Genomic DNA, 13,177 nt, shown 5'->3' on the forward strand with positions numbered 1-13,177 from the left:
GTTTGCATTCACTTTCTTAATGTATTCCTACAGAAATTAAAAAATGCACATTCATCAATGGTTACAATCAAAATGCAAATAGGACATCTCTCACTTTGAACTTCTTTCTGCCTCTCTGGTGCCAGCCCAGGGAGGAAGTTCTGATGCACACTGACTCCTCAGAGGTGGTTTAATGATTCCAGATCCAGGATGCATCTATTCTATCACTTATCACAAAAAGATACAAACTGCCTAATTCACCAGCACTACTTTTATCATACATTGCCCCCTCAACACGTGTTATCTATAAGGTGTAGCTGTTGTAAAGAATGAACCATGCCCACAATAACCATGGGTACTTACCAAAAAATGCACATAGACACCTACTGGTCTAATCTAAAAGCATCTTCTACATATGAAGGTACTGGTAACGATCCCTTCCCTTCACCGTCCCCAAACACCATTGCAGTAACTATGCCCAGGACTGTGATATCTCCCTCCCAGAGGAGGGCTAGCAAGGTCACTGCCAGAAGATATCCTTCCTAAAAACTACCAAGAGGGGTGTCTGTACAGGCATTATTTTATTACCTCTACTTTGAAAATACTTTGGAGGCTGGCGCCGCAGCTCAATAGCCTAATCCTCTGCCTGCAGCGTCAGCACACCGGGTTCTAGTCCCAGCTGGGGCGCCGGATTCTGTCCCGGTTGCCCCTCTTCCAGGACAGCTCTCTGCTGTGGCCCGGGAGTGCAGTGGAGGATGGCCCAAGTCCTTGGGCCCTGCACCCCATGGGAGTCCAGGAGAAGCACCTGGCTCCTGCCTTCGGATCAGCGCACTGGCCGCGGCGGCCATTGGAGGGTGAACCAACAGCAAAGGAAGACCTTTTCTCTGTCTCTCTCTCTCACTGTCCACTCTGCCTGTTAAAAAAAAAAAGAAAAAAGGAAATACTCTGGGCATTAGTTCATATGTATCTTTACTACACAGCAATATCAACTAAAATGCACCTATATGACAACAGATAGAAAATCGGAACAATCTAACAGAAAGGTAATCCTTCTATGCTACTTCGTCATGACCCCACCCCCAATGCCCACCACCCAGTGACTTTAGCTTTCTCTCCAAGACATCAAGTTCAATGCCATTCCCAAAATGTAACCACTCCTATGAAATAACAAACTACTTAACCAGGTGTTACTTTTAAACACCTAGAGACCAGATGTTTCCAGTAAGAACTTCAGTTTCCCACTAAACACACAATAGCCCCTCAAATACCCACACACGTAACAAAGGCTCTAATGGGAGTGTCTTCTCAACAAGGACACTCTGGGCTAGGAAACCTTTCCCTTTCCAACTATACCAACCCAGTGGACAGGTAGAAGCACCTGTAATGCTTACAGGGAATGTTAACAATATCACTTCCATAAGTGGTTGTTAGAACAGTCTTTCCTATGAGTTTTAACAAAAAGCAAACTCCACGTACTCCTTTATTAACACTACATTTGTCATACACCAGCAACCCATTTAACATCTAGAAGACTAGATGTTGTAAAGTGGGACTTGTTTGCCCTTTACGTATACCTCATGTACACAGCATGACAAACAGCCTGGACAATGGTTCACCTTGTCCCACTGCACACACTCTGGGGAAAAGCCCTGTGGACTTTCACCCGCTGCTTCCTCCCTGAAGCAGCACAAACACCACAGTGTGTACTGCTCAGACCAGGAGTTCATCATTCCACTTCGAAGAGACAGTATTCCGTATGAACTTAACAACAGGATACCCTCCAAATGTATTATTTACCACCTCTAATTCCAACATACTTTTGCATCTAGAATTAGATGCTTCAAAGAAGGACTTAAATGTGTCCACCACATACACAGCAGTGTTGAATAAACTACACACAGGGAACTGCTCATATCAGAAGGTGTCTTCTAAATAGGAGCATTCACGGAGGTCGAGAGAAGTCTTCACTTCTTCCACTCCTTCCCCCTCACACCCACAGGCAGACGTGGGCAAACGTGTCACCGCAATGTGAAGTGACAATTTCACTTCCAAAAGTCCTTTTCAGAAGACAGTTTTTGTATAAATTTTAACACAAAAATACCAAATGTGTTAGTCTATTAACTCTACTTTTGTCATACATTGGCAACCTCTTTAATATCTACAGACCAGATCTTATAAAATTAGGACTCTTTGTCCCATACATACACAAAATATAAAAAACAGCAAAGTTATGTCAAATGCATGTAACATATAGGGAAGTACCAAGCTCTAATTTTTAAGCACACAGTAGCAAAAACACGATTTGTAATCTCTTCCCACCCACCTCCCTCAACCCAACCAACAGTACAACAGAGCACACTGTTCACAAAACTTGCTCATCAATTCCACTTCCAAACGTTCCCTACCACTTTTTTTTTAAAAAGCTATTTAGGAAAGTGCTAACCTACTGTTCCTACTTTAAATACACCAAGCACTTCTAAACATCTCGATCACTAGATAGTTCATAGGCAGATTTTCAAAAAGCTCATGGAAACTACTTGTTACACAAAAAGCTTTATAGGCTTTGATACTTTAGCACCAAAATAAACATCTTTTTGACTTCATTTTCCATGAACTTTCTGAAGTACCCACGGGTAAGGGCCTGCCCACTAAGAACACAACATCGTTAAAACAAAATTAAACGAAAGTAAACAATGGCTATGATCTCAGGTATCTTCTAAATATGATTATTTTGGTCTGTAACCTCTCCAACAGCCTTCTCCCTGGCCACACTAGCGTCCAGCGGCACCCAGCCCGCCCGCCCCAGCCCATGGTCACTCACCGCTCCACTGCTGTCATCCTCCGGGGCTCTGCTCCCTTCCTGGTCATTCCGCTCACCTCCCTTCACCAAGGCCTCACTCTGGTCCATCTTCCAGGGCCTGCTGTGGTGTCGGCCAGCTGGGACACCGTGCTCACCCCGGGCCCCACATCCGCGAGGCCCCAAGGCTGGAGGACCAGGCCGCGCTTGGACAGTAGAGCCCGCCACACCTGCTGGGCCCTGGAGCTGCCAATGGCCTCCGGCCCGGCTGTACAGCGTCCCTTGCGTAGGCTCCTTGGGGTTGGTCCAGAAGCCCTGGCCATGGGCAGGGTAAGGGTGGGGGCTCTGGGAGGTGCACTGCATGCATTAAATCACTGAGCTTGGGGCAGGTGTAATTCACCCTGCTTCAGTGCCTGGGCCAGGGCAGTGCAGCAGGCACAGCGAGGGCTCCGGGTGTCCACAGTGCAGAGGACATAGTTCGTCCCAGGACCCCCAGCCCACCCGCAGGTCCTGGGCCAGAAGGACAGGAGGTCCCCAGTGTAGCAAACTGCATCCTGCTTCTCTGCCAGAATGCTTTTTTTTTTTTTTTTTTTTTTTGGACATTTTTATTCCACCCAGGTTGTTGTCATCCACACGGCTGCTCTACAACACTGTCTCGTGCCTGGACAAGTCTTCGGGATGCAATGCTCTGGTTTGCACCATGTGCTGATTCTTTTCTCAACAACAGACTCCTGCCAAAGGGGACCCACCATCTACAAAGTTCTAGATGGACACCAGCAAGAGGGAGAACCTGCACCCAGAATCGTGGCTCACGAATGTGACCATCGCCTGGGATCCACCAGGGATTTAAAAGCCTCACTGCACATTTTGACATGGTAGGTAAAGAGAATTATTTTTCAGATGTAATTTATTGATTTGAAAGGTGGAATTAGAGAGAGGGAGAGAAAGAGGGCGACACAGGGATAGAGAGATCTTCCATCTGCTACTTCACTCCCCAAATGGCAATGGTCGGGCTTGGTCAGATTGAAGTCAGGAGCCTGGAATTCCATGGAAGTCTCCCAATTGGGTGGCAGGGGCTCAAGCACTTGATCCATCTTCTGCTGCTTTCTCAGGCACATTAGAAGGAAGCTTGACCAGAAGCAGAGCAGCTGGGACTGGAACTGGTGCCCATATGGGATGCTAGTGTTGCAGGCAGCAGCTTAACCCCCTACACAGAAGTGCCAGCTCCATGGTAAAGAGAATTTGAATGTCCTCCATTCAACAAAATAACCTATGTGTGAAGTGCTGGATATGCTAAGTATCCCGACTTAGCATATATTCATGACACACTATACACATCTAACACCACATTGCATCTGGTAAGGATGTGCACTTACGATGCATCAACTGTTAAAGGCACACAGTAAAATAGCAATATGATAATGACATTGTGTGCCTAAGAGTCATTCCCAGAATAGCTTACGTAACTCTGCCTTTCAAGTAAATAAATAAATCTTATCAAAAAAGTATCTGCCCTTCAGAATCTACTTTGAAAGGAATAATTCAAGTAAAAAAATTTCTGTAGTTTTTTAAAATACATTTTTCAACTGAAAAGCCAAAGTGCCTCCATTTTAAAACAATAAAAAAAGGCGGCCTCTGTTTCCCACAGCAGACCTGGGTCCTTGTAAAAGCAGGCATTCAGGCATTCCAGATATACCGAAGATTACCAGGGACGTCTAGCTCAGTAGAGCAAGAACAGCACAGTAGAGACTGATAAACAAAGTAACTCCCTGCGCCCAAAGATTCCTTGTTGTAAGCCCCTGCTGTAACTCCCTGTACCCAAAGCTTCCATACTGTATGTAACTCTTTTCCTGCTGATGTAGCCCTTTTTTCCTTTAAAAGCTCTCCCAAACAAAGACAGGGGCCTCACTCCTTCCTCTGCTGTGCCGGTTGGTTGGATGGGGTACCTGTCGCGGCTTGTACTCCCAAATAAACCTTGCTTTTGCAGTTCAGTGTGATCGACTCTCTGGGGGTCTCTGCGGGGATCTAACAATCTGGGCATAACACAACCAACTGACCATGACAACTCACCAGAAAAGACAATGAAAGCAAGACTTTGTGCAGTATTTTTACAACATTCCTCATTGGGTGGGGTTCAAAATACTGGAACACTGGCTTTGAAGCACGCCAAGATCAGAACAATTTCAGACATGTTCTATGGCTATGAGTCACATCCTCATTTGTTTATGAGAGCAGATGATGCTATATTACAATAAATCACCCTAAGGTGGTGACAGCATGGTCCACTGTTTGTCCCAGCCTTTCTTGGGGTCCTCCCATCTCTAGGTCATGCATTAGACACAGGTGATACCAGGCCTCAGGTTTCACAGCTCACACAAGTGCTGAGTGTTCCACACCCTGAGGGCATCCCTTGGAAGCAGATGCCAGAATAATCCCCTGGCTGCAGAGAGGGGACAGGGGAGGCCCTGAGAGGCACAAGACTTGCCCAGGGACAGAGGCCTGGAGGAAGGAGATGCTGGGGCAGACCCTGGTCTATGACCTCCCAGTGGAGAGTGCGGCTGGCCCAGGCCTCCCTCAGGGAGCTGGGGGGGGGGGTGCTGCTGTAACTGGGTGCAGGTGTGCACACGGCATCTGTTCCGGGGGGCTGTCAGCAGCAGTGGAACCCTAGGGGAGGTCTGCTGAGAGGACCTCAGGAAGTGACCTCACTTCCTTGACAATGGCCACAACAGAACCTGGAACCCGGGTACCAGGCGCCCACAATGTGGTGCTGGTGACCCAGCCAGTTCAGATGGTCAGAGGCCATCGAGCAGATATGTTCTTGTGTTGTCTCCCAACATCCCATGGCCCAGGCCGGGGCCAGCCCCAGGCTGCGGATATTCTCCAGAGCTACAGACATTGGGTCAGCCCTCGCCCACAGCAGCTCTGGCAATTCTCTCAGAGGGAAACCAAGGTGATCTCAGCCAGCCAGGCCAGGACCCCTGGGAAGACCTCTCCTCTGATCCTCCTGGGTGGCCCTGCATCTACCTTGGGTGGTGTGGAGGGGGTAGTTTGGGGAGGTCCGTGACCCAGGGGAAGGGACCGGGGGTGGGATGGGGACCTGGTGGTCCCATGACAACTGCAGGAGAGTGGGGGCAGAACATCAGGGCCAGGATTACAACCACCCTCCTTGTCTCACCCCAGAATGACAGTGACATTGCCACACCCCTGGAGGACACCAGCGGAGTGGGGACCATGGTGGCAGGCAGGCTGGAGGGGGAGCCCTCGCCAAGAGCAGGTGATTCAGCTCCGGTGGAGCCGGCCCCAGCCGAGATGGCAGCAGCTAAGATGGGGCCAGGACCAAACCTGGAACCTGAGGATCCAGCAACAGTGGAACCTGTGCCATCCCTGTCACCTACCAGCAGCGTGGGGAGCCAGGAGTCAGGCAAGGTGGAGAAGTTGGTGAGTCAGCTGGTGCCTGCCCAGCAGAGAGGGGACCGCTTCATCGTCCCTGCATTCCTGCTCATCTATCACAAGTTCACCATCACCCAGCAGGTGCTGCATGTGCTGTTCCAAAGGTGAGGGCCTGCACCTGCAGGCGTAGGGGGGACGCGCCACCCTTGGCTGGAACTTGGTGACACCCTGCTCCCCTTCAGGGCCTCAGTGTGTTCTTGCAGCATCTTGGTGATCAAGGGAGTGTCTCCCAGAGTGATAAAGTTCTTTCTAAGCCTGGTCCTGAGGGATAGGCTGCCCAGGAGGTCTGATTTAGAGATTTCCTCCCATGGCTCATGAAACAGCCCGGGACCTAAGACTTCATCTCTCATGGCCATAGGCAAAGCTGCTTTGCTGTTCACAAAGAACCTTCCAGATTCCCTCTGGGGGTCCCTGTCCTGATAATGGCCTGAATAGGACCCCTAGGGGCTGCTGGAGGGGATTCAGACCTCTCAACACCTTAGAAGGAGCTCAATTCACCCACAGAGCAAACATAAGAAGGTGCCCACTGTGTGCAGGCACATACCCAGGAACTTAGCAAACGACATCCCACAGCACAGACCACTCTATCTGCCCTGCTTTGCTTCCCCTGTAGTCAGGGAGTCAGCCCCTCCCCCAGACCTCCTGGCAGGTGGCACACAGGACACCACAGGTGACACCTCCTGTCCTCCTCTAGGTATGCATCCTTTCAGCCTCACTGTGAAGAGGACGACCGCACTAAGCAGTGAGTGGGCCTTGGGTCAGGAGGGAGGTTTCTAATATCCACAGCAGGGACATGGGGTGCAACTGGGGGGCTGACCTTGACCCAGGATTGCACCCTTCCTGTGTTTTCCACTTGAAGTCTGAGGTCAGGCGTGTTACCTGAAGAACCTGAGAGACACATGAGGTTCCTGGGCATCCTGAGAGCAGTGGGAATCTGTCCCTACCACAACCCTTCTCAGAAGGGCTGGCCCAATCCTTCCCATCTCAAGAACCCGAGAGGAGGTGGGAGCATCGGCCTACACATGACCCCTCTCTGTCCACCTGCACAAGGGCTGAGCATCCTCTGCCCAGATCTCAGAGTCACAGGGGCGAGGGTGGGTGTGGACAGGAGACTTCTGACTCTGCTGCCCGCCTGCCTGTCCCCAGTGCCCTGTGCTCCCTCCTGGGAACCTGGCTGGACCGTTATCCCGAGCACTTCTGTCAGCCTCAGGACCTGACCTGTCTGCATCAGCTGCTGGCCTACGTCCAGCTCCATATGCCCTTCTCGGACCTGGCACTCCGAGCCCAACGGCTCCTGACCCAGCTGGAGGACCCCGAGCCCAAGGAGGCTGAGGCTGAGCCCAAAGGTGAGGAGGCTTGAGTACGTGGGAGATTGGAGGGCACTGGGGCAGAGCCACACTGGGACGAGGCTCCAAGCCTGGAGTTGTCTGGGAGCAAAGACCAGGCTCAGAGCCCTCAGGGCTCACCACATCTGGGCAGGGTCCTGTTGTGGGCAGGGCTAGGGCTTCCCTGGAAGGCAGGAAAACTCCTGGTTGACCACAAGGAGCAGGAAAGCCTGTGGTGTTGATATTTTCTCCCTCTGCATTTGCTCCTGCCTTTCTGTGCTTAGATCTAGCGCCAACTACAGCAGCGGCACCCCAACCAGAGTTGGCTGAACCATCGCTGCCCCGCGCAGTCCATCTTTCAGCTGCAGAGGCGCTGGAGGTCCCTGAGGGTCCAAGTGCAGGTCCCCACCAGGAACAAGACGTTGGAACGGTGCCCTCCTTGTCGGGTGCCAGTAGGGTCGGGACCCTGGACACAGGCATGGTGGAGGAGCTGGTGAATCAGCTGGTGCCTGCCCAGCAGAGAGGGGACCCCTTCTTCATCCCCACATTCCTGAACATCTATCAAAGGTTCGCCACCACCCAACAGGTGCTGCACCTGCTGTTCCAAAGGAGAGGGCCGGAACCTGCAAGAATGGGATGACTCAGTACCTCTCGACTGGGTCTTGGTGATGTCCCAGACCCTGCGTTGTCTCAAATCATTCACACAGAGTTTTGGTGCTCAGAGTAAAAGCCCCTTGGTGATTTCGGGACCAATGGGATGAGCTCCAGAAAGTGCTTCCCGGAGGAGTGGGCTGCCAAGGACAGGGGTCTCATTTAGCATTATGTTCACCCTCCAATGAGGCTCTGCGCCCTCAGTCCTCACCACCCATGGCCTCAGGAAAAGCAGTCTTCTATTCACAAAGAAGCTTCCAGATTCTATGTGTGGTTCTCTGTCCTGGTAGTGACCCAAACTGAGACACCAGAGGGTGATAAAGGGGCCCAGGCCCACTTAGACCCCTGGGGACAAACAGGCTGACTTCACAAGCTCACACTGCAAACACTATGAAGTGCCCACTGTGTGCGGCCACATGTCCAGGAGCTTAATAAAATTCAGTGCACAGCACAGACCATTGTCTCTACCCTGCTTTTCTTCCCTTGTAGTCAGGGGCTCAGCCCCTCCCCCAGACCTCCTGGCAGGTGGCACACAGGACACCACAGGTGACACCTCCTGTCCTCCTCTAGGTATGCATCCTTTCAGCCTCACTGTGAAGAGGACGACCGCACTAAGGAGTGAGTGGGCCTTGGGTCAGGAGGGAGGTTCCATTCTCCCCAGCAGGGACACGGGGGTGCAACTAGGGGGCTGACCGTAACCCCATCTCCTACATTTCTGTGATTAATGCTATAGGGCTGATGAGGTCAGTGACGTTGCCTACAGCAGAGAACAGAATTGTCTGGGTTCCTGGGCATCTGGGGAACGGTGAGAATTCATCCACAACACAACTCAAACAGGCTGGCCCACCCCTTCCCATTTCAGGGGCCTGCCTGGAGGCAGGCAGCAGCCGGCTCACACATGCGCCACTCAATATCCACCTGCAAACAAGGCCGTGTATCCTCAGCCCAGAACCCAGAGTCACAGGGGTGAGGGAGAGTGTGGGCAGAAGGTGTCTGACTCTGCTGACCTCCTGCTACCCCTAGTGCCCTCTGCTCCTTCCTCGGTACCTGGCGGGACCACTACCCGGAGCACTTCTGTGAGCCTCAGGACCTGGCCAGCCTGAATCAGCTGCTGGCCTACGTCCAGCTCCAGATGCCCAGCTCAGACCTGGCACGCCGAGCCCAGCTGCTCCTGATGCAGCTGGAGGATCCAGAGCCCAAAGAGGCTGAGGCTGAAGTGGAGCCCGAGGGTGAGGACGACTGGGGTGTGTGCGTGGGAGCCTGAGAGGGTCTCAGAGCTGCCCCACTCTGGGAGGAGGCTCCAAGGCTGGTGTTGGCTGGAGTGAAGACCAGGCTCAGAGTCCCAGGGCTGCAGCACATTCCACCCAGGGCTCTGCTGTGGGCACAGGGCTGGGGCTCTTCTCCTCTTGGCAAGGACAGCAGGAAGGGGCAGTGGTGTTCATGACATGTTCTCCTCCTGCAGCTCCAGCACCAGGAGGAGACCTGGAGGCGCCTCTCCCAGCGGCTGCTGCACTTCTGGGGTCAGATTTGGTGGCAACCCTGGCATCTGCTCCCCAGCCAGAGCCACCTGAAGCCTGTCTGTCCCTGGCAACTGTGCCAGCTGTGGGGGCCCTGGAGCCCCCTGCATCTCCAGAAGCCAAACCAGAGCCACAGCATCCCCAGCCCTGGTTCACGAAGCGGCGCTGGCCCTGGGGCCGCCGGCGTGGGCAGCGCACAATCTCCAATCAGGACCGTCCCCACCGTCGTTCACCCAGCTGGGTGCGCACCCTTCTAAGCTGTTTCCCCATCCGCTCATCGGGGCCCCGCTCTGGCCCCAGCCACGAGTGAAACATCTGTGGTGGCAGCAAACCCGGCTCTGCACAGCTCAGCTCCTGGGTCCTCCCAGGGCCACCTCCAGCCAGAGCCGTCCTGCCCTTGGCATCATAGTTTTTTGTAGCTCACTCTCCTGCCCTCTGAGACAGTTTATTTAAGTCCCCCTCTGTATGTAGTTCAATATAGCTCTCTTCATGTTCCTGTGGGGATGCCAGTGCATTGAGTCCCCACCCGTGCTGTGCAGCGACCTTCTCCCTGCTGCACAAGGGAGCCCCACGCTGAGCAAACGGGGTCCTGGGGGGAACCCGCCGCTGTCCTGGGGCAGGGAGGAGGAAGCCCCTGTGTGTCCAGGGTTCACTGACTGCCCAGAAGAGTGAGGAATCCAGGGGAACCATGGGCGCGGCCCTGGGCTGGTCAGTGCTCCCTCATGGTTAGGGACATGGGTTCTGAGGCTAGGCAGAGTGGCTGGTGTCCTCACTGGAGCCTCAGTGTTCTCATCTGTGACATGGGCTCACAGCCCTCCCCACCGGGTGCCACGGAGCCAGGTGAAATAAGATGCATGTGGTTCCCTGAGCACTCCACGAGCTCCCAGCTCCTCAGCTCCTGGCTCCTGGGTGAAGACTCACACAGGTTCTGCATGGACAGGGCGGCCTTTCTCCCAGCGGGTTAAACTTCGTTGTCTGGGGAACCGTGTCACCATCTGTCACTGTGATCTGAGCTCTAATAGCCCATATCTCAGTGCCCACGGATGGGGCTGTGACAGGAGGAGCCCAGGTGTGTTTGGCCTGGATGGTGCAGGCAGTGGTGTCCACAACACAGGAGAGACACCAGCCCAGGCCAGGAACCACCCCCACTGACAAGACTGCCCAGGGTTCAAGCTGAGACGCACTGAGGCTGCAAATGGGACTCTGTGCAGTGTCCCTGGTTTTGGGGACGACTCCCTGCATGGACTGCTGCTCTGTACTTGACACCTGGCCGAGCATTGGGCCCCCCCTTGCCTGAGAGAGAGTGGCCGTGGACACCTACACTTTTACAGATTGCAAACAGCTCTGAGAGGAGCCCCTGCCCACCATGTGTCATGGAACTCAGCGGTGGTTCCCCTGCCCCTGCTGCACTTAGCAAATTACGTACAGAGAAACAGCTCAGAGCCTGAAGGCTCAGGGAGGTCAGCAGTAGGGGTGTTTGTCTTTCTGAAGATGGTGAAAGCTGTGGAGAGGTTCTTCATGGAATCTGAACTTTTCACAAGCCTTCGTGGTGGCCTATGGAGGAAACAGTGGAGACAGTGGGAATTGGGCAGGTGCGTGCTTTGTGGGAGTTCCTGGGCCACACCAAGGCATCCCCTCCCACACAGGACTATCTCTGGGAAAAAACCAGGGATCTCTTCCCACCCACCCCCGCCAGGTCCCCAGGCTCTGCCACCTGTGCCCGAGGTCTGGGAGGGTGCACCTGTCTTGGGGGCACAGGGCAGCTCCATTTGGCCATTGTAGGGGGCAGGGAGCCCACCTAAAAGAACACCCTGACATCTGGCCCATGGTGTGGAGCACTCAGGATGGTTCATGTCTGCAGACACACAGAAAGAACCAGGGGTCATTTCCTGTCCCAGAACTAAGGGGTCAGGTTGGAGCAATAGCAGCTCAGGCTAGTGAACCCCCAACTGGGGTGCACATTGGGTCACCCGAGGAAAACAGCAGGTGGAGTGAGTTGGCCTGCACGGTGAGGGGACAGAGTGACAGTGGCTGGTGGTGAAGGCAGCTGCAGGTCAGTGACAACAGCTGGGGGTGTCTGAGTCCCTGCAGGGCCTTCTATCCTCCCTGTGGTCTCCCACAGCCTCCTCCTGGGCACTTGGGAATGGGATGGCAGGGGTGGTCATCTCATGGGAGCTGTTTCCCACTGCTCTCTGTAAATACCCAAGAGCAGCCTTCAGATGTGGGGAAAAAGCTCTGTACTTCCTCTTTGTAGCTATGACCGCAGATAAGCTCTGGGCCTCAGTTCCCATCCCGGGAACAAGAAAGATGCAGACCTGCCTGGTGGGTTGTCAGAAGACCTCCCTGAGATGGGGCTGATGGGATCCTCTCCATGAAGTGGGGCCCCTTAGGGGCTGCCTGCTGGCAGGGCACAGGGTCTGGGAAGCACCTCGCATGTGGCTTCTCCTGCAGCCTGGCCACCAGGCCGTCAGCATCACTGAGGAGCAGTGAAGCAGGTCGAGAGCCACAGTCTGTCCCAGGTCAGGGGGCTCAGCAGGACAGGCGGACGTGCTCTGTGCCTCTGGGCAGGGCCTGTACAGGGACCCCAGACCTCCACCTACCAGGAAAGAAGCACGGCTTTCTTCACTCATTCACTCACTGAGCCAGTGTCCCCAGTCCTTGCTGTGTGTCCCTCTCCTGTCTTCATCGGGGACGGCCCCTCGGAATCCACGGGAGCCCTACAAAGTCAGGTCAGCCCTTAGGAGGCTGCGGACTGCAGTGTCGGTCGGAAGGGGGGATTCTCCCTGGAGTCCTTCAGACTTCAGTCTACAGTCAGTGCCTCCTAGTCAGAGTCTCCTCTAGTTCCCCAGCACATCTCTCAGAGGTCCCCGCGTCCCACTGCCTCTGCTTCCTGGGAAAACCAGACTACCATATAAATTATAAAGAACAAACGACAATCATAAAGATGTGCTAAATGGGCTTATAATTTATAAAGATGCAATGTCAATCAAAATAACAGCACCAAGTAGGAGGAATAATAGTACAGGAACCAAGTTTTTATATGTTATTTTATATTATATATATATTACACATTAGGTTGGTATCAATCCAAGCTAGATTGTCAGAAACTCGTTAATCCTAATATGCAAGACAATCATTAACAAACTCTACTTAGAGTAAAAGAAGCAATGTGAACATTAAAATCATACAATACCTATTTAGTGCAACAAAATAGGAGCAGATGAAGAGAGGAAAAACAGCACCAGACCAGATCTCACAGTCCAGGCTTCAAACATACCTCAGCATCAGGCCAGCCCTCAGATCAGACATGAGCCCAGTACCCACACACCAGACATGAGCCCAGTACCCACATACCAGACATGAGCCCAGTACCCACACACCAGACATCAGCCCAGCACCCACACACCAGACATCAGCCCAGCCCCAACACACCAGACATCAGCCCAGCACCTACAGAC

The 13,177-nt window shown here is 53.2% G+C and overlaps 1 protein-coding gene across 2 annotated transcripts in view; it reads left to right on the forward strand.

Annotated features, from left to right (window-relative positions):
* LOC100344441 (uncharacterized) overlaps nt 1–10,229 on the forward strand; it is a 107,768-nt gene extending 97,539 nt beyond the window's left edge. The window contains exons 7-8 of one of the 2 annotated variants that reach the window (XM_070052147.1): nt 7,373–7,572; nt 7,836–8,206. In XM_070052147.1, the coding sequence (XP_069908248.1) occupies nt 7,373–7,572; nt 7,836–8,191 (556 nt within the window). In that variant the 3' untranslated portion in view covers nt 8,192–8,206. Of the gene's footprint in view, nt 1–7,372; nt 7,573–7,835; nt 8,207–9,225 lie in introns of those variants that run through there. The other variant, XM_070052148.1, reaches the window with a different exon arrangement.
* Nucleotides 10,230–13,177: the final 2,948 nt, after the last annotated feature.

This window comes from Oryctolagus cuniculus, chromosome 11, assembly GCF_964237555.1.
Source record: "Oryctolagus cuniculus chromosome 11, mOryCun1.1, whole genome shotgun sequence".
NCBI classification, from domain to species: Eukaryota; Metazoa; Chordata; class Mammalia; order Lagomorpha; family Leporidae; genus Oryctolagus; species Oryctolagus cuniculus.